This window comes from Brachionichthys hirsutus, chromosome 11 (genome assembly GCF_040956055.1).
Source record: "Brachionichthys hirsutus isolate HB-005 chromosome 11, CSIRO-AGI_Bhir_v1, whole genome shotgun sequence".
Lineage (NCBI taxonomy): Eukaryota > Metazoa > Chordata > Actinopteri > Lophiiformes > Brachionichthyidae > Brachionichthys > Brachionichthys hirsutus.
Window position 1 is genome coordinate 9,998,186 of NC_090907.1, and position 20,060 is coordinate 10,018,245.

The 20,060-nt window shown below is 43.3% G+C and overlaps 2 protein-coding genes across 2 annotated transcripts; one reads left to right on the forward strand and one right to left on the reverse strand.

Moving 5' to 3' along the window:
• Positions 1–218: 218 nt before the first annotated feature.
• On the forward strand, positions 219–11,706 carry hnrnpul1 (heterogeneous nuclear ribonucleoprotein U-like 1). Its single transcript, XM_068745612.1, has 16 exons — positions 219–252; positions 716–951; positions 1,716–2,267; positions 2,754–2,940; positions 3,087–3,160; positions 3,743–3,882; positions 4,326–4,425; positions 4,522–4,634; positions 5,116–5,382; positions 6,043–6,165; positions 6,249–6,377; positions 8,594–8,762; positions 9,492–9,752; positions 9,857–10,005; positions 10,094–10,288; positions 10,838–11,706. Exons 2-16 carry the CDS (start codon positions 750–752, stop codon positions 10,952–10,954), a joined length of 2,778 nt encoding a protein of 925 aa, XP_068601713.1. The 5' UTR covers positions 219–252; positions 716–749; the 3' UTR covers positions 10,955–11,706.
• A 111-nt stretch (positions 11,707–11,817) lies between these two features.
• rasgrp4 (RAS guanyl releasing protein 4) lies at positions 11,818–19,288 on the reverse strand. The gene is made up of 16 exons (XM_068745784.1): positions 19,063–19,288; positions 18,052–18,163; positions 17,776–17,838; positions 17,540–17,671; positions 17,241–17,382; positions 16,425–16,598; positions 16,180–16,296; positions 15,479–15,754; positions 15,310–15,390; positions 14,934–15,038; positions 14,729–14,838; positions 14,460–14,610; positions 14,335–14,371; positions 13,938–14,069; positions 13,637–13,836; positions 11,818–12,701 (listed from the first exon to the last, which is right to left on the reverse strand). Exons 1-16 carry the CDS (start codon positions 19,286–19,288, stop codon positions 12,591–12,593), a joined length of 2,169 nt encoding a protein of 722 aa, XP_068601885.1. The 3' UTR covers positions 11,818–12,590.
• Positions 19,289–20,060: the final 772 nt, after the last annotated feature.

Sequence of the window (20,060 nt, forward strand, 5' to 3'; positions counted from 1 at the left end):
TCCATAATTTATTTAGACGCTACAGTCTGGTAAGGGGGTTGAGGAAAGCAGCCTGGATCAGTAGGAGGCGGTAATGCCACTTCGCAAAGGTGGAGCAGCCGCAAAAAAGAAGAAGAAGAAGAAGAAGAAGGTATTCCGGTAATTTCCGGTTCGTGGCGGTCCCTTGAGGAACTGTAGGGGGCGGTAGCGAGTCTAGCGACTGCCTATCCATTCGTCTGGAACGGCTAACCCGCGTAAATCGCGTGAGTGGAGGTAGGCTTTAAGGTTATTTTGATTGTGTTTTTCTTCGTATTTCATATATTGAAATACGAAATATATACATTAATTGACGATAGGAAATATTTATAGTAACGCTTGCAGCGTCTGAGAGCGGGATAAAGTTGCTTGCTCTGCAACGGAGCTTGTTACGCTAAAGAACGCTAGGCTAAGGTTATCAACGCTAGCCAAATATCGACATTTTGCATTGAATAATACAATTAATATAGATAGCAGGGACATACTTGCCTGTCTTGCAAGCATATTCTATATGCGAGTATTTAATGAGTTAAGGATTACGTGATTATATACGTCCAGTTATACTTGTACATACGGGTCTGCTACGTTAGCTAACCAATGTAGCCTGTTTGGCTAAGGAAGCCTGCCGCCATCAAATATCGATTTTAAACTCACGCTATGTCATACTTAACCACTTCCTGTTTTCTCTTTTTTTTTTTAGTTTACAAATAAAACCAGAATACATCTAAAACAAAATGAACGTTGACGTTAACAAACTGAAAGTGAATGAATTAAAAGAGGAGCTTCAGAGCCGCGGCCTGGACACCAAAGGCCGCAAAGCAGATCTCGTGGAGCGGCTAAAAGCCGCTCTGGAGACCGAAGCCCAGGCCGATGTCTCGGAGCAAGCGGAGCAGGAGTTCGGCCAGCATAACGAAGATGGTGCCGACGAGCAACAAGGTAAACTAACTTAATGGATGCTGTGTGTAAATAGTTACTTCCGTCACGGAGGCTGTGCTTTTGAATGCGTTTGTTAGCTTGATGGATCTTGATCCTGAAGTTCACCTGATCTGAAGATAGGTCTTGGTCGGATACCTTTTTGGCTAATTTTTATTTTATTTTCCCATTTACTTATAACGGAGGCCTTTTGAAAAAAATATTGTTTAAGTAAAATATGCATTCAATTCACTCACCGAAAATCACAGTCATAAAGATAGGCGTTATCATGCAAGATGTTATCTGGATGTGATCCAGAGTGAGTTCAGGAAAAGAGATTACATTTTAGCATTAAAACCCCATTTATGTATTTAAAAATCAGGTAAAAATAAAACTCCAATTCACTTTTCCTTTTCGTGGTTGGTGTAGAACGATACCAAGAACAATTTCTAACGTTTTGATGATAATCTGGATCACCAGGTGGATGGTGCAAGTCTGAATAAGGAGGGGAAAGGGCTGCTTGGCGGAGGTCTGCGTTCTCTGACTGCTTTTCTGTCATAAAAATATGACAATTCAGGGTCTTTTATCTAAACATGAGAACTAATTTTCTTCAGAACTAAATAGTCTGCAAGCTTTTTGGATGTTTTCAGAATTTGCTACATTTTGCATTGAACCGTCTGACTTACTCAATACACGGAGGTGCATGTGAATATGCACACCAGATATTGATTTTCAACAAATCGTTTGCTATTGGATACTAAAGGTATTTTGTCTACCTCTTAACACAGGAGCAGGCGAAGAAGAAGGTGACGGTGAAGGCTATGCTGATGAGGAAGATGAGGCGAGAGACTCAGGTGGCTGCTATGAAGATGAGGAAGCGGAAGGCGAGCCTTACGAAGGCCAAAAGACTTCAGACCCTGCTGAAAGCCTGCCTGACTTCACGGCCGACGTTGATATTGACAAATGTGATATGATGCCTGACGAAGAAGAGAGCAATCCCGTGCCTGAGGAAGAAGGCCACCTCGTGTGTGAGGAAGAGGGTGACCTGCCAGAGGACGGGGACGACCTGCCAGAGGACGGGGACGACCTGCCAGAGGACGGGGACGACCTGCCAGAGGACGGGGACGACCTGCCAGAGGACGGGGACGACCTGCCAGAGGGCGGTGACGGCCTGCCAGAGGGCGGTGACGACCTGCCAGAGGGCGGTGACGACCTGCCAGAGGGCGGTGACGGCCTGCCAGAGGACGAGGCCAGTCTTTTACTAGATGAGGAAGACGAGCCTCCACAGGACAAGCCTGACATTGTGCACAAGTCAGAGGGGAAGGTTGAGGACAAACAAGGTAAATGACCAATAGTTATTCGGTTTAACATGAAATATTCTCTGCAGGCCTTTACCATTTTCTTTAACATAAGAACTCGGTTACTTTGACAATGTTGACTTTTTCCCACAGGCTTTCATTGTTAGTTGTTTGTGTGCTTTACTCTTTTTTGAGTGAATGTATTTTTGTGCGTAGGGGTATGTAATTCCTTTTGCCACATCGCAGTAAGCGGCAGGCAGGAAATGACATCAATAAATGTCCTTATCTTGGACCTTTGTGTTTGAGGAGCATGCCTTGTAATCCGTAGCTTGTCAGGGTTCCACATATGTTTTTATGTTGTTGCCCAAATTAAAACAGAATGTTTAAAATATTTTTTTAAATGCACTGTTGGAGAAATCACGAGTTGTTTGTAAGAATCAAAAATATGAGGATAGTCTTCCTCTTGATTGTTTGCTTGCTCAGTTGTACCATTAAGCAAGCTCACTTTCATTTAATTTTTCAATCTAGAAGTCAAAGTAGAGATTAAAACGGAAGATGACGCGGAGGGTTCTGGAGAACAACGGCAGGGCCAAGATGACGCAGCTCAAGCTGAGCAGGTCAAAACTGAAGCTGATAAAGGTGGACACAGTAGCCGCAAGAGGCCGCATGAAGAAAGCCGGCCCTACGGCTACTACGAGCACCGCGAGGAAAAGAGGTATCACTTAGAAATTGAGATGTTTTTCACTCAAGCTCCTTGCTGGTATTTCAAATCAATGCAAGTGTAAAAAGCGCGGGTGCGAATACACACCCATTTACTTTCATATATTATAATTGAAAACCAAATCTGTTGATATTGTGCAGGTCCCGAACTCCACAGCCCCCTGCTGAAGATGAGGAAGAGAATATAGACGACACACTTGTTACAATTGATACATGTAAGTATGTGTTGGAGTTAAACTTGTTTTATCGCACTGCCATTATCATATTATTATTATTCATATATTGTTGACAAGTACGTCATCTTTATTTTACCAGTATATTTTGAAGAACTATAATCATGTGTTTTGAAATATGTACTCTGTGAGAATTGCATGAGGGGGGAACGATCTTCGTCACGCTCTAGACTAACCTTTAAACTGGCTGGCCTGCATTCTCCATTAACATCGTCATCGTCAGGTCCACCATTTTAAATGGTTCAGCTCTCGCCCAAACTCGGCACATCTCTCGCTGCTTATTGACGAGTTGGGATGGTGCATTGTGTGCTATGTGAGGTTTTGAGACGGAAGGAAGAAGTTGTTAAATAATGGATCGAGATTCTGCTGGTTTGGCAGTGTAAATGGTTATTTTGGAGGATTAAAAAAAAAACAAACATTTCAGTTAAACCCAGTGTTATAAATTCCTGCTCTCGTTAAAAAGTGTTTATCGATTTCCATGGAAAATTCTGCATCTGTATTTCTCAATGTTTTTTTTTTTCTTCTTCTTCAATACAAATGTTTCAAATCCTGTCTTCTTTTCAGACAACTGTGATCTACATTTTAAAGTTTCCCGCGATCGCTACAGTGGATACCCGCTGACCATTGAAGGGTTTGCTTACCTGTGGGCTGGAGCACGAGCCTCCCACGGTGTTACCCAGGGCCGCGTCTGCTATGAGATGAAGGTGGAGAGAGACTCTAATCTGCATCTACACTGATGTGTACTTGTTAGCTTTTTTGTTGGAGATATATAAATACTGCTACATTATTTTCTTGTAAACTGTTTTCACAGGTGACGTAATGGTCCCTGATACTTGATGGGTTTAATGCATCATAAGAAATTCGTTTTTTTCCTTTAGGTGTGCAATATCTTAGAAATATATAGTAATAAATCAATCTTTGGTGTTACTGGAAACGCCATACTTGGGGAGCATTTCAGGTTCAAACCTGGGCAAGGCTTTCTAACGGGTATAGCAGGGTGGTCATATCCCACTTTGTCTGTTGCTTTCCCCAGTTTGGGGGGTAGCTAAGCGAATCTATAATCAAATGTGGCGAATTTCTTTGGTGATACAACATGAGCGAATAAAGAATGGCAGGACTGTTTCTGACTTGTTCTCCTGCCCTTCAGATCAACGAGGAAATCCCCGTAAAGCACCTGCCCAGCAGCGAGCCGGATCCCCACGTGGTCAGAATCGGATGGTCCCTGAACCACAGCAGCACTCAGCTTGGTGAGTGAAGCGGTTGGAGTTATAAATGAATGGTCCTTGACTGCTAAACCGAGCTTTCACCTAAACTGGAAGACGATGAATGTCTTTCTTCTTTAGGCGAGGAGGCCTTTTCCTTTGGTTATGGGGGAACAGGAAAGAAATCCGAAAACTGTAAATTTGCTGACTTCGGTGAGCGGTTTGGCGAAAATGACGTTATCGGCTGTTACATCGTAAGTGACCATTTACGTTATCTTTTAATGGTTTCAAATCATCCTGCTGTGCTAACATTAAAGATCAGCTGAACAAAATCAGATCGATTTGGTTGACTGCTTTGTATATTAAATGAAGATTTTGTAGTTCAGAGTCGGTACTTCTTTCGGCTTGTCCCCTGAGGGGTCACCACAGCAAGTCAACCTTCTCCACTTCACCCTGTCCTTTGCATCGTCTGCCCCAACACCAGCCACTCTCATGTCCTCCCTCACTACGTCCATGTATCTTCTCCTGGGTCGACCTCTAGCCCTGTTCCATCCTCGGGCGTCCTTCTACCGATATAGTCCCTGTCTCTCCTCTGGACATGTCCAAACCATCGACGTCTGGCCTTTCTGACTTTATCACCAAAACATCTGACCTTTACTGTCCATCTTATTGAGTACAGTATTAATCGGTTTCATGCTGCTTCTTTTTTTTTTTGCCCCCTTGCTACAATTTCAGGACTTTGACACTGGTGACGAGGTGGAGATCGGCTATTCCAAGAATGGAGTGTGGCTGGGGGTGGCTTTCCGGACAACCAAGGATGCACTCTCAGGTCGTGCCCTGTTCCCTCATGTCCTCGTTAAGAATTGTGCTGTTGAATTCAACTTTGGACAGAAGCTGCAGCCATACTTCCCGCCACCAGAGGGCTACACCTATATTCACAACCTCAACATGGAGGATAAAATCAGAGGCACGAAGGGACCTGCCAACAAATCTGAATGTGAGGTAAGGAGGACGTTGCTGAAAGTTTTAAAACAGACGTGCAGGCCAAAGACCCCCACAAATACTATAAACTATGGATTTTTAAATGTTTTTGACAACATTAATATTGTCCGTAGTGGATTCTTTCGGGCGAGAATTACACATTATGATGCAGGAGAACAGAATAAAACCATCAAGGCTGCTGTAATGCTGGCAAATATTAGGAAAATAAGTGATGCATATTTGAAACTTGTTTCAACGATTGTGTGATCTCACCCAGAACATGGGCTCAACATCCTCTTCATTTTGCTACTGAAGGTTGTGGGACGTGTGCGTTTCTTGTATAGTTTATACTGCGAGCTTATGTCATTGGGAAATATCCAGGGGAACGAGAAGGAGCAACTTCTCTCAAACCGCTGCTCCTTGAGTGCATTTCAATGACTTTGCAGAGACGATGAACGTGTCGGGTCAGATGTCGAGGTGATCGGCGGCTGTTCGGCTTGACGACCGTCCTCGTCTGTTTTTAAAAAGGTGTTTTTGTGACTGCTTAAGGGAAAGCACTTGGGTGTGCGGCCGTTTCTGCGGTCTCTCCCGCGATGTCTTCCGAGAGGAACGTTTCTCTTCGATCTGCATATGAAATAAAACATAATATTGCGGTAACGTCCTTCCTATGATGCGTTTCAGATTTTGATGATGGTGGGCTTGCCTGCCTGCGGAAAGACCACCTGGGCGATGAAGCATGCAGAAACCAACCCCGAGAAGAAGTACATCATCTTGGGCACAAATGCCATCATGGACAAGATGAAGGTTTGTGATCTGGTACCAACATCAAATTCAACACACTCCAAGTGGTGACATAATCCGTCATTGTCGGCTCCACCTGACTGCAGGTGATGGGTCTGCGTCGCCAGAAGAACTATTCCGGGCGCTGGGATATCCTGATCCAGCAAGCCACCCAGTGTCTGAACAGATTGATTGAGATTGCTGCCCGCAAGAGACGCAACTACATCCTCGATCAGGTACTGCGCCCCCATCCACAGTCTGCCCCGATACTCGCCACAGTCAGTCAATGTGCCCTGATTATCGCTCTCTCTAATGGAATATTTATTTATCTTTCAGGGGGCTCTTGTGTATTATAGAGTAGAAGAAGCATTGATCACCCGCTTGTCGCTTGCTTGTCATGTATTGTAAAAAGTGATTAATGGCGCTCATAAGTGCCAGAATATTTCCTGTTTTCATCCCTCAGTATATTTCCGCTTGCTATTTCTTGTCATAATACAGTATTCTTTGTCTTGTGAATTTCAACAATGTACAAGTAAACCATGACAATGTAAAGATGTTGAGAAACAAGTAAGCTCTGACTGGTGAGTAAGAAAAAAACCTTCTGTTGCTAATTCAATAAGACCGTTGAAGGCTTTTTAAAAAGCTCTTAAGTAAGATATATGGAACTTATGAGTGTGTTTTTTAATGAATTGACCCTGAAGGTAAGTAATGACTAACAGCTTTTAGATTTTCAGGTTCTTGTGCTCGGGGAGTGTTAAAGGTAGGTGGGTCGGAGTTGGACTGGCTTTTCTTTGGACGTTGTGAGTATGTGCAGGTAGGTTATATCTGTCTGTTGTCTTGATCAGGACTAGAATCCGTAAGAAGATGAGGTAAGTCGAGGTAAGTTTTGGGGGGACCTGTCAGAATAGCAAGTCGATGGGAATCGGGATGTTCTTGGAGATTAACTTGTGACTGTTTCACCGTAAATTGAGGCGTTACTGTAAATAAATTAAAGAATCATCAGATTTGTCGGTTTTTTGTTAAAATGATGCCTTTTTTAATCTAAAAATAAAAGGATGTGGCACTGTGAAATAGAAATTATATTTTTAACTTTGGGGCCTAGTTTCTTTTTGCGTTTGTGTTAAACAGTAAACATATAAGAGCTCTGTTCTCGGGAACAAAGTATAATGCTTTCATCCATTTTCTTCTGCTTTTCCGCTTTGCGGGTCACGGGAGTTGCTGGAACCTTTGCCAGCTTGCTATGGGCGAGAGGCGGGGCACACCTCGGACACGTCGCCAGCATATCGCAGGGACACAGAGCCACAACCATTCACACACTCAAACACTACGGGCAATTTAGAGCGACCAATTCACCTAAATTGCATGTTTTTTTGGATATGGGAGGAAACGGTGAACAAATGCATCTTTATTAAATAACTAAATAATTTTACAATCTGTGAAATTCTTATTCCATATACCGAAATTAACCGTATTCTACTTTCCTTTTAAGAAGCTAAATTTTTAATAATATTAGTAATAGAAGTCCTACTTATTTAGGGGTCAGTGTGGCGACTTCGGGATTGATTGTAACGTGCTTTGAGTTGTGTGCTGACTCAGCAGCATTGAGTGAACAAAAGAGTTTTATATATGCACGAGGCATCTTTTGTTGAGTATATTTGTAGCAGTTTAGGCTCTGGTTTTTACTGGAATGGAATTGTAAACGGAGGCATATATGTGATGCTATTTATTGTGAATATTCGTGTATTTCAACTCGACTTTAAATCTGGTTAAGATTCACAAATGACAGTGGAAATAGAGCGAAGTTAAATATAAAAGCTAGTTGGCGTTTCAGTGCATGGGTAGATTTTCCTGCAGTTTGACAAACAATTAATGTGATTCTTGATGTTCCCAGTTGTTTCTATTTTATTAGTACTTAACATAAACCAGCGCTGCCTTTCTCTCTCCTTATGACTGTATGTTTTGGCTCTTGTGTTGCATTGCAAATATGTTTCTCATTTTGTCAGTTGAACGCTGCATTGCACGGTTATGTAATTGTGGAGAACTTCAACATTGGCAGTTGCTAAAAGTATAATTGTTCCAACACTAAACACAAACATGCGTCACCTTGTAATTGCACCAAGACGCAATCGAAAAAGCACCAACGAGGAATGTCAGCAGGATTTGCATGTTTGCCGATTAACCTGAAACGTGAGTGATCGTTCGAGTCAGCTTCGATGTTTTTGGGTCCCCCTTTGATTGTGATAACCTTTCGTCAGCGGGCACAGGTCACCTGGAAGCACAGATCATGAGGTAAGCCTGGAGTGATGAGAGGCCGTTTAGAACCTGAGTAAAAGCGTAGACTGACAACCAAGCCAAACCTCTCTCACTTCATTATTGCAGGGTTCCAGTGGAAAGCACTTACAAGTAAACAATAACAAACAAGCTTCTACTTCTTTCTTGTCACCATTGCTAGACAAATGTATATGGATCAGCAAGGAGACGAAAAATGCGTCCTTTTGAGGGTTTTCATCGCAAGGCTATTGTAATTTGTCCCACGGACGAGGATTTAAAAGAACGAACATTAAAGCAAACCAATGAGCAGGGGAAGGATGTGCCCGATCATGCTGTTTTAGAAATGAAAGGTAGGAATGCTGTGGAAACGGCAAATAAAACACCAGAACTACTTTTTACTTTTCTATGTGTTGTCTATACAATCAAACTTGGAAGATGCCCCCCCCCCCCTCCCCCCTTCCCCCATCATAGGCTTTGGACAGATATCAGACCTGGACATTAATGTCAAATGGTCCACCTAAATTTAATTCTTATTTCAATTGTCATACAGTTTACTTTCAATGCACTGCAAACTGAGACGGGCTTCGTTGAGGTCATGTGACAGTGGAGCTAATGTTGCCCAATTTGCTTCCCTGAAAAGGATGTTTCCAAATAGCGCGCTTACGAGCAGTCACATGCTCGCGCTGCTGGAAGTTAATTTGTAACAGCGCTACTTCAGCGGTCCTTGGTTTGCAGTGCTGTTCCCCCCCCTCCCCCCCCCCCCCTTCTAGTTGTCCCTTTTGTCCCCTTCCTCTCCTCTACTGAACTTGTTCCTCTCCTTTGTCTCCTAAAACAAATCTTTCCTCCATGTCCACCTGGAGGTGATGTTTGTTCCCTTTACCCTACCATCTGCTTTCATTTGTTTACTCTTAGTTTCTCTGGTTTCCACTGTTTCTATTTGGTATTAATTATAATTTTTTTTGTCTTCTGGTGGTGTGGCTGCTCTGGTCTTCACTGCAACCCCCTCCCCTCCATCTCTTTCTCTCCATCCGTCTCTTTCTGGATGGGCTGTCTCTCTTCCTGTGGTCACCTCTATCAAGCCAACTTTACTCTCCCTGAGGCTTGCGACTTCTTGGAGGATGTGATCTTCATTGAGGTGCAGCAGGACGGGGCAGAAACTCTTTTGAAGCAGTACAACGAGGAGGGCCGCAAGGCTGGCCCGCCCCCCGAGAAACGCTTTGACAACAGACAGGGTGGATTCCGGGGCCGCGGTGGCGGTAGCTTCCAGCGATATGACAGCCGCGACGGGTCTCGCGGGGGGTACCAGAGCCGCAGTGGAGACGGAGGCAGTGGATACAGAGGTCAGCAGAGAAGTCAACGTAACTCGCGTGCTGTGTGTGTACAAGGGCTAGTTTATTCATAGATTTATCTACTGCGTAATTTAAAGACCGTCTTGAATCTGCAGGCTACAGCCGTGGCAGCTATAACCCGAACCGTTGGGGCAGCAGCTACCGTGATGGGGGGTCTGATTCACGCAGCGGATACAGCCGCAATCAGCAGTCTGGAGGAAGCTACAATCGGCCAGCTCCGTACAACAAGGGAGAATACAACCAGGTGCCGACATCTCCTGTGTGGACTGAATAAAAAGACGGGAACTGAATAAGGAATTGGATTCACCCAATCTTCTTGCTTCACCTTCCAGGGCTACAGCCAGAGCTACAATCAAGGATACAACCAGGGCAACTACGGCCAGAATTACTACGGCAACTATAGTCAGTACCCAGGATACAACCAGAGCTACAGCCAGTCACCTGCTGCTGGGCAAACGTACAACCACCAACAGCAGCAGCAGCAGCAGCCACAACAGCAGCAGAGCTACAACCAGCAATATCAGCAGGTAGTCCGACTACTGAGAGCCGGCGTGTTCTCCATTTGCACCGGGAAGCCGGGACGTGACTGCTGACAGCACTTATTGCTCTCACAGACAGTAGTGATGTGATGGAAGCTACAATAGAACCCCAAACGACACAGAAAAACCTGTTATAAGTTTCTCCAGTCCTATGAATGTTCTTTGTTTGGAAAGAAAGTCGTAAATGGGACATGTATTTATTCGTCTGTTTGCCTGTTTCTTTTTATTAAACTACTAATAGGCAAATTGTGTGATGTAATTAAATGTTATACCTTCATATGCTGCCAAACTAGTAACTGCTACAGCCTGACTGTAATCAAGTATCTCAATATCTAAAACTTTATGCAGTATGGTCAGCAGACAAAACCCCCAAACTGAAGCCAGGGTAACCCCAAGCTGTTTGAAGCCACCTTAAATTCTGGAAGACGCTTATAAGGCTTTTAACCTCTTTAAACGATGCGTGGAATATATGCTGGAGCTCATGGACAAAATGCTGCCCGTGTTTATTTTTGTGCTTGTTCTGTTTTTTCCCTTCAGTACGCTCAGCAGTGGCAGCAGTACTACCAGAATCAGAACCAGTGGAACCAGTATTACAGCCAATATGGCAGCTACCCTGGACAGGGCAACCAAGGCTCATCTTCTGGTTCTCAGTAGATTCAGCCGACATCGTTTCCTGCATCCACCTCTGTCCTAAACGCTCTCACCTCTGCAGCAACTCTTTTATTCATCGTTAGCGCCCAACCTTGTCTGTCACGCATAACACAGCTTTAGCCTCCAGCTGGGAGTGGATGGATGGATGGATCATTCTTTCCTTAACAATTGATGTAACAATCTACTCAGTTTGGTGTCTTTTCATATTCTTGCTGAACAAAGTCTTACCCTAAGCAGTGACTGTTAGGTGGTAGATGATAGACCTAGGAACATTTAATGAACGTTATCTGTTATGCATTGAATGTGGACGTCTGTTGAAGTGCGAACTCCACACGTGCTGCAGTTTAAAAGAGGCAAATGTATATTCCTAGGATGCATATTGTGGAAGATACACGGCAGGAAAATACAGCAGAGCCTAAATGGTGATTTTGAGAAGCTTAATAAAGAACAAGTGCATGAGTTTTACCTTCACAACGCTTTCTCCTCTTTCGCTTTAATTTTCAGTGGGCGATCACATTTTAGTTCGATAATCATGGGTCATTTTTAGTGGTGTTAATACTGTAGTATTTATCTATTCATCTTGTCTTTGAGAATATGATTTTCCCACTCAGTAGTTATATGTGGATTTTCTTTTTTCTTTTCTTTTTTTTTTAATTGTCCTCAGTGGTTGGTGTTAATTGAGTTCAGTAGTAAAATCCTGTTGGCAAATACATTTTTTTTTTCTACCTGAAAATAAATTTGAACAATGATCCATGCATCGTGTGTGCTTGTCTTGTCACCATAAATACCTGTAGAGGTTGACGCAACCACGTTTCTGTCAGTGAGGCAAGTCAAACACAACTCTGATTGTGAAGGCGTTTGCAGTTGTAGACAAAATTGTTGAGCTGCAAATGTGCCGGTTGTTGAGCGTATTCATGGTTCCAGTGCAATCCTGCCTGAGTGAAAATGGAATAATCGACACATTGCTAGGGTAGGAGATTCACATTTGTGCCGACCGATGCATTAGACGCCACAAGCTACATGTTTTCTATCAAGTACAGTACATTGGGTAAAAAAAAAATTTTTTCTGAAATTTATCAGAGCAGCTAACCGAGGGAAATTTCAAGATGCATTAAAAAACATTGTAAGTGCGTTAAATTATTAGCCTTGACACTTTGCATAATTGTCATTGCTTTGTCCAGCAGTACCGTCTGCCTAACGGAGCGCATTGTCTCAAGTATCCAATTCAAAGCCAGATGAGTGAATATTGTAACATGATTGGTGCCTTTACAAATCTACATACCAAAGTTAACGCTGCTTCCAGGTGAAAATCGTTTCAAATTGATTGGACAGTCTCTGAGGATAGTGTTAATTTCCTACCCTGCATTTACTACGGTGTACGTTAGATCAGAAAACGCTTTGATATCACAAAGGACTGTTAGCACCAGAGAACCAAGGCATCTGCTCTAAATACAAGTTTCTTTTTTTTATAACTTACAGTAGGAAAATTGATGTTTGAAGGCAAAAAAACAAACAAAGTCATACTTGAAACATGATATTCTGACGAGATCAGTTTAACACCAGCCAGACGGCTTTGTCATCAAAGTGATTGCGTGAGGCTGTTTTGTCCATGAGGGAAAATGTCAAAGGAATGGGGAGCTCAGTCCGGCTCTCTGCTCTTGTCTTTATAGAGGTTCAGCTCCTCCATCTTCTCCTGCAAAAAGGAAACGGGCATGGAGCAGCCTCGGGTTCTCTGCACACACGTGTTGACCTGGAAAACCAAACGGACAAATGTGTTACTGCAAAATCTGTTCTTGTGGACAATCCTGTTCTGGAAGAAAAGCTTGCATAAAGAATTGGTTCTTCAAAAATATTGTACAGTACTAGAGAAGTATTTTGGAGCTATGCAACTATGGAGATCTGCAGATGAACGCACTTTGTCCTTAAAACAGAAAAAGAAAGAAAAGCCGTCGACAGTGAGATGTGTGGTTTGTCATAAGTGAAAAGGACCGTGTCTCCAGGGAGTTTTAGAATTTGCCAAATGTAATTTTTACATTTATAAATCATGATCCACCTTCCTAAAACCAAAGGTTTAGGCTACCTCTGAGTTGAAAGTGGCCTTTTTTCTCAGTTCTCTGTCACAAAGAGAACCAAATAGTACTTCCAGAAAGCACAGTCTGGGCACAGGAATGATTCATTTTGGCACAATGCATTCATTGTGTTCTGGATTTATATTAAAGGTTGAATTAGTCATACTATTGCCAGCACCTGTGTAGGATCTTTAATAGTGGAAATATGAGTGAAACGAGTACAATCAGTGTTTTTAGCTTCACTTTTCACAACTTTGACTATAAAAAATATATTATGAATAGTTCCTTCATATAACCAAGCAATGTAGAATAATAATAGAACCAATGACATACCAACAAAAAATAATTTGAAATGATGCGCTTAATGACAAATTCTTATGTACTCAACATCTGCAGGAATCATAAATGAAAGAGTTATTTCAAGGCCTAAATGCAGATGCTGAATTGCCGGTGCATGTAATTGATGAAAACTTGGAAGTGAATCTTGGTGAATTACTGCTGAAAGCCCTTAATAGGAATGTCTAATATTTAGATTCACAGGCTGCTATTTCTTCTGCACCTGTAAAGTGAAAACAGAAAAAAAGCAGGTCAACATTGTGACCTCCTGTATGATCACCTTGCAGGATCGGACTTTCTTCTCTGGCGATGCGTAAACGATAGAGTTTTGATGGTGTCCTCTCTTGTCCTTTTTCTCTGGAGTCCAGGTTCCAGGATCCGTCTGAGTAGAACGGTCTGACAGTACAGAATCCCCCGTGCTGCCTTTGTTGTTATCTGTCTCGTCACTTTGAGGGAAAACAAAGGCCTCTTCCTCTGAACCTGACAGAGTACACACACACACACACACACACGGAGAACTTTGATTTCCAGGTCGTTTCATATGAGTCTTATATTTTGTACGTGACAGAGACATGGCCTACTAAAGCTGTTGCTCTTGGTTCTTGAGTCTGGGGCCGGAGTGCATGGACAGGACCCAGTTGTGTTTTTGTGTTTCTTTAAACACTCCTTTCCCACCAGATCTCTGCAGTGCCTGTGACAGTTTATTCCACAGTCTGAGAGACACAAATAGCATTTAGTCTTTTGCAGAAACAAAACCTCAACTATCAATTCACTCACATAAAAAAAAAGAAGACGTTTTGTAGATTTAAATTGCTTTTATCCCCACAAAACGATTTACTTTCTCAGGCCAAAAGGATCTGATTGGCTAAATACCACAGAAGGGCATCACTTTTTAGGGCATCATCTTGCTCTGATAAAGCCGCAATTCATCTTTGGTGAAAGATTAAAACAATTAAAATGCATTGCTTGTGATCTTACCTTTACAGTGATAGCCTTGCTTGATAACTCCCCACAGCTACAAAAGAGCAGACATAAAGCTGGTTACGTTGCAATTTGACGCAACAAACACACACACACACACACACACACACAAAGGTACTCACAAAGCCTCCACAAATGTAACAAAATGTTGGTCGCTTATATGTGGTTTCATGGAAGTTATGTGCGTCACTGAAGTTGTAGCCCAACTTGGCACATACAGACATCCCCCTCATGAAGTAAGAGGTGATTTCTTCACGGCTGATTTGTCCTTCCCTGGGCAGAAACATTTCCAAAGGTCGGAGTTCTAAAGTTTCCATCAATCACGTTGTTTCCTGTTTTGTCTCATTTGGATTCAAAGACACCTTGGCAGATCCCCCGTGAGCTTCCTCACCTGTCGGTTTCGTGGGTGCAGAAGGAGAAGGGGAAATTGGCGGCTATTTTCTCATAGTCCTCCAGTGAAATGTACCCGTCCTGGTTCTGGTCATAGTTTTTCATTATGGACTGCAGGGGGCAACAGAGCAATGAGACGTTGGGTTGCTGTAGTCGGGAGCAGTTGTCGCTCAGCATGCCATGTAATAAGGAAGTGAAAGACTCACATCCACCATCTGCTTGACATGTTTCGATATGGTGTCAGGGTCGAGCTTGGGGGTGACCCCTGAACCCCACTCTGCTACTACGGGCGATTTGACTGGAGCTACAGGCTGCGGAGAAACAGATGCAAAGATGAGACATGAAGGGCTGCAAATGTGAGACACAGGAAAAAAGTGCACACCCACCACATAACACGTTTCCCTAACGCACGGTGCTTTGATGTGGCTAGTTTTGATGTTTTTCTGCGCTGAATACATACCTTTGTTTTGAAGATAAGGTTACACCCACAGAAAGTACATGCATGCCCCCCCCCCCCCCCCCCCCCGTCTTGTGCAAAGAGGTTATAACGTGTGTTAGAGAGGAGCATGTCGCTGTACTGACCTGGATCTTGGGGTTCTTGGGCTCCTTGGTGTAAGAAAGTTCATATATCTCATCCTCAGTATAGTACAAATCTAAAGAGAGCTGAAAAATTATAAAAGGTCACTCAGGATCCTTTAATAAAAAAACAAATCAGAATTCATTCAGGCATCTTGAAGTTTCTGCCTTGTACCGTGAGCAGATGCAGAAGGTCTTTGTTGGCTTCGAAAGGCGGCTTCCAGCTGTGAATGGCCAGCAGGTCAACGATGTTGCTGTACAGGTGTTGCAGTTTGCTCAGGTTGATCTTGTCCTCTTCAATGTAATCTGGCAGAGCTTCATTCAGTGAGATCAGATCCTTTAGGTGGACGCCCAGGATGGGCACCTTGAAGCCGCTGCATTCGTTGTAAATACGCCGGTAGTTGATGTAGTTGCTTCGTGAGGACAGCAGCTCTGTCATCTCACTCAAGGCCTCAAAGAGGGAGAAATGAGAAATGAGTGTCTGTAATTAGTTATTGAGACTTAGTGTGAGCATAAAGACAAAAAAAAAACTACATAAGATATGATAAGATACTTTTCTGGGGCATGAATGCTTAGAAGTATACCACTATTTTACAATGCGCTATGACACCCAAACACACTTTTACGGATTTCCAGAACCTGCACATAAATATACTGCGTTAGTTCAGCAGTTCAAGCTAAAAGTAAATCAAAATGAATTTCATTTCAACAAATATGCCACAAACTTTGGTCTACCTTGACAGTGAATGCAGAAGTAACAAAAACACAAATGACATCAACACATGGAAACCAATCAAGAAGGGGATGACTCGAGAAAGGTGAGGGGAATCACTGCTACTTTGTGGTGAGGACGTCTGACAACAATGCTCATAATACCTTGGTGATGTCTGGAGGCAGCAGGTTGTAGGTGTCTTTAAGGCGGGATATTGAGCTGTGACACAAGCCTCCAGTTACTGCCATTAAAGTGTTGAAGTTTTGCAGAGCTCGAAGTTTCTACAGAGCAGAGGGAAACGGCACGTAAAGTCATCGTCACAAAAACATCCAAACCAAAATCCCTCTCAGTCTCTTGGTCTGTGTGTTTTTTTGTGTGTGTGTGATGTTTGATCTCTTTGCCATTTTACCTGAGCAACATGAATGAACTTTGTGAACACTTGGGCTCTCTGCTGGGCTGTGTGTCTGCTGAGGATCATCAGCTGGACCCACTGGGAGACGCCGTTGCACATCATGACCGACCGCTCGAGAGCAGGGTTGTCCCTCACTGAGCCTCGTACCACATAGCTGCGGTAGTCCAGGAACTGGCCAATCAGATAGCAGTGGTCAGGCGGGAAAATACGGTTTCTCTCTTTCTCTTGAAAAGAATCAAGATCCATCACCAAAGCAACAACTGCCAGATCTACTATTTCACCAAGCAGATAATTGTACCAGCACCTGTTTGTAGATATGTGCCACAGGGATAGATCACCTTTAAGTACTATCAGTCCTACCAGCATAAATAGTCATTTTCAAGTGCGTATCTCAAGGGAACATTTCAAGAAAGGAAGGCTGCATAAGCATCGACGACTAAAAGACATGCATTAGTCTGGAGATGCAGAAACTACAAGGAAACAGTGTGCACAGATGCTTTGTAATCTCTTTCCATGCCCTTTAGAACATACGGGGGGAAATAGTAAATGTACAAAATGTTACTCATGCCATTAAATAAATTAATCAACTGAAATTCCCTGTCAATGTCATACAAACATTACTGATACATCTTATTCTATTTTATATTATTTTCTAAAGCAATGAGGGGAGAAGGCCCTAAAACTCTTTGCCCCCTGCATTGCGGACACTCCTGAAAGTCCTCTGGACAACGTTTCTGCAAACTGTATGAATTTAGAAGAGCAAAGAATATGAGTAAACGAGAAGCCAATATTGTGTTGTTGTTGCTGTCTTACTGAGACGCTGCAGAAGTTCTTGAATTCCAGGTAGCTGAGGTGCTCGGCCATCTCGTCTGGCTCCATGTGGTCAAAGATTAAAGACACCTTTCTCTTCTTCACAGAGGGTGAAGGAGCCTGGATTATATTTCCATGAGGGATCCTAGGAGACGAAGGCCAAGCAACAGGAGAGAAATAAGAATAAATTGTTTTACTGCATGTAGAAAGCTGTTTAGACAAACATGTTTGAGCTTTGAACAAATAATCAAACTACAATTCTCTCAGAGCAAGATATGAATTCAAATAAAAACGTGGCTCACAAGCAGGAGGTGTCGATGAGCGGCGAGTAAGTCTCTGCTTCGTTTGACCGCACCAGTGTCCATAAGTCACCCATAGTCTCTTCAAGGAGGGGGTCTGCCTCAAATACTGCTGGGAACTGGCTGATCCACTGCCTTGCCACAGAGCAGGACAGAAAGTATGTTTACTATCCACAAATGGAGAAGGATCAGCATTTCTGTCATACAACACAACACAACACGCCTGGTGTCTTACTCACCTGATAAGGTGGCAAAGTTGTGTCCGCCTCAGTCCCCTTTTATCAGATGGACAATCCTTATAGGTGGCACAAATAGTCAAGGATCCAAACATACAGCGCACAATATCGCACTGGACACCAGTGGGTTAATACACGCTTCAAATCTGCTTTGTAATAATAAGGGGAGCAAAACAAAGTCATGCCTGTTTCCTAATCTGATTAAATAACGTGGACATGTGATCGGGAGCAGTGGAATGGTACGAACAGAGTCTCGCAGGGTCTGATAGTTGAGGATATAGGGAGAGAAGCTTCTGGGCAAAGAGCTGAGATGGTATAACCCAACTGTGCATCATCAGAGTCATGTTGACCAGCTGAGAACCTCTGGGGCTCGAAAGCTTCCCCTCCGAATCTGTAACCAGGACACAGCGGCATGTTTTACACTCGAGCTGGGTTACAGGAGATGAAAACATGAAAACAGCAGCATGTGTTTCGTTTCTGGTATAATCGAGAAGGTTTAAGACTTTTATTTCTGATGTTGTTTTTTCTGTCAGAAAGAGAACATTTGCATAATTTTAAATGACTGCAGGGCAAACGTACATTTTAAATATCCAACTGTGACCTAGAGTAAAAATGAGCAATGCCTAGGCATTTAATTTACTTTATATACATATTTCCTTTCATCAAATATAAGTACATTCTATAGAGGAGGATGAAAATAAATCTCTCTCGGTTATTTGAGCTTGTTGATAAAATTATATGGTATTAAATACTAAATGATAGTTAGACTGAACGGCATATTTTTATGGGTATCAGTACTTGTCACTATTAACATATTGATCAACTTTTGCACCCACCGATGTGGACGCACTCATGTGCCTGAAGCATATACTGTACTCTTTATCTAATGGCACATATTCATTTGTGCATGGGATCTGGATTAAGCAATCGTCAACTACTGAATATGTCAAAGTTCATAGGCATTCATAACCATAACTAATCTACCTGTGTGAGCGGGTTTCACACATTATGGTACCGCCAGTAGCAGCTCCTCCTGGTCATTCATTGTGGACATGCAGTTTAACACTGCATGGGAATAGCTGGCCTTTGCAGCCTAACAGAAGAAAGCCTGATTGTATGAGACTCCCCTTTGTCTTTCCTCCTCCCTCCCTCCCTGCTAGTTTCTCTCATTCTGAATTCTCCCTTCATTTCCCCCCTCATCCCTCATTTATATAACCTGGTTGTGATAAAGAGTAAAGACACATGACAAACTTTGGGAACGTATGCAAACTAACAGAGACAGATACTGACCGAAGCAGTTCAGGCAGCGCTGTATGAGTTCATCAAGGCTGGCAGCACTGGCGCTGGGAGCAGGGCTGGGATTCTGCAGGGCCCGGCTGATGTCCTGAGCGCTGGGACATGTGTTCCTCCTGCGCTGGACCAGTTTGGATTTCCTGACGTCAAACGTTGCAACACAGAGAGAGTCAGGCTCAAATGGGGAGTATAAGTAGCCTAGAAATACCAAGTACAGAGACATGCGGCGAGGCAGGTCGGCGTCTGATAAGCATTGATGTTTAACAACACTGAGAGGAAGAACAGCCGCACACTGAGTTCTCTATTTGTCCATCTGATCCAACAAATGTTTGCCACACAAAGCAGAAATGAAAAATGACAACATATTTCAGAAATTTCATTTTCATCTTCTAACCGCTTATTCCGCTATCGGGTCGCGGGCCAAGCTGGAGCCAATCCCAGCAGTCAATGGGCGAGAGGCAGGGGACACCCTGGACAAGCCGCCAGCTCATCGCAGGGCAACACAGAGACAGACAACCAGCCACACACACACTCACACCTACGGGCAATTTAGCATCACCAATCAGCCTAGGCTGCATGTCTTTGGAGGTGGGAGGAAGCCGGAGAACCCGGAGAGAACCCACGCAGACACGGGGAGAACATGCAAACTCCTCACAGAATGGCCACAAGCCGGAGACGAACCCGCGACCATCTCGCTGTGAGGCCACAGTGCTCACCACTGCGCCACCGAGCCGCCCGTACTTCAGAAATTCACTAGTAAAATCTAAATGCAGCGTTGTCACCTTTTGTAACCTTTGACTTTGTTGTACGTTGATAAATGTAAAAGGAAAGGAGGAGCAAAACTAATCAATCTGGAGCGCGATCAGCTTCAGGAGACCTGAAGGTTAGGGACTCTACTTCTGGAGTGGTATGATAGCAGCTTTTAGAAAGATCCTAATCTCAGTTCAAAAATGTCTGTCTGTTTTTTTTCTTCTTTTTTTTCAGCAATTACGTGA

Coding starts and splice junctions, on each gene's coding strand:
- hnrnpul1 (XM_068745612.1), top strand. CDS start 750: ATGAACGTTGACGTTAACAAACTGAAAGTGAATGAATTAAAAGAGGAG. Junction 10,006..10,093: donor ACAAGGGAGAATACAACCAG/GTGCCGACATCT, acceptor TTCACCTTCCAG/GGCTACAGCCAGAGCTACAA. Junction 10,289..10,837: donor ACAACCAGCAATATCAGCAG/GTAGTCCGACTA, acceptor TTTTCCCTTCAG/TACGCTCAGCAGTGGCAGCA.
- rasgrp4 (XM_068745784.1), bottom strand. CDS start 19,288: ATGTCTCTGTACTTGGTATTTCTAGGCTACTTATACTCCCCATTTGAG. Junction 17,839..18,051: donor GCCCAGAAGCTTCTCTCCCT/ATATCCTCAACT, acceptor TATTTGTGCCAC/CTATAAGGATTGTCCATCTG. Junction 14,611..14,728: donor TGCACCCACGAAACCGACAG/GTGAGGAAGCTC, acceptor GTTTCTGCCCAG/GGAAGGACAAATCAGCCGTG.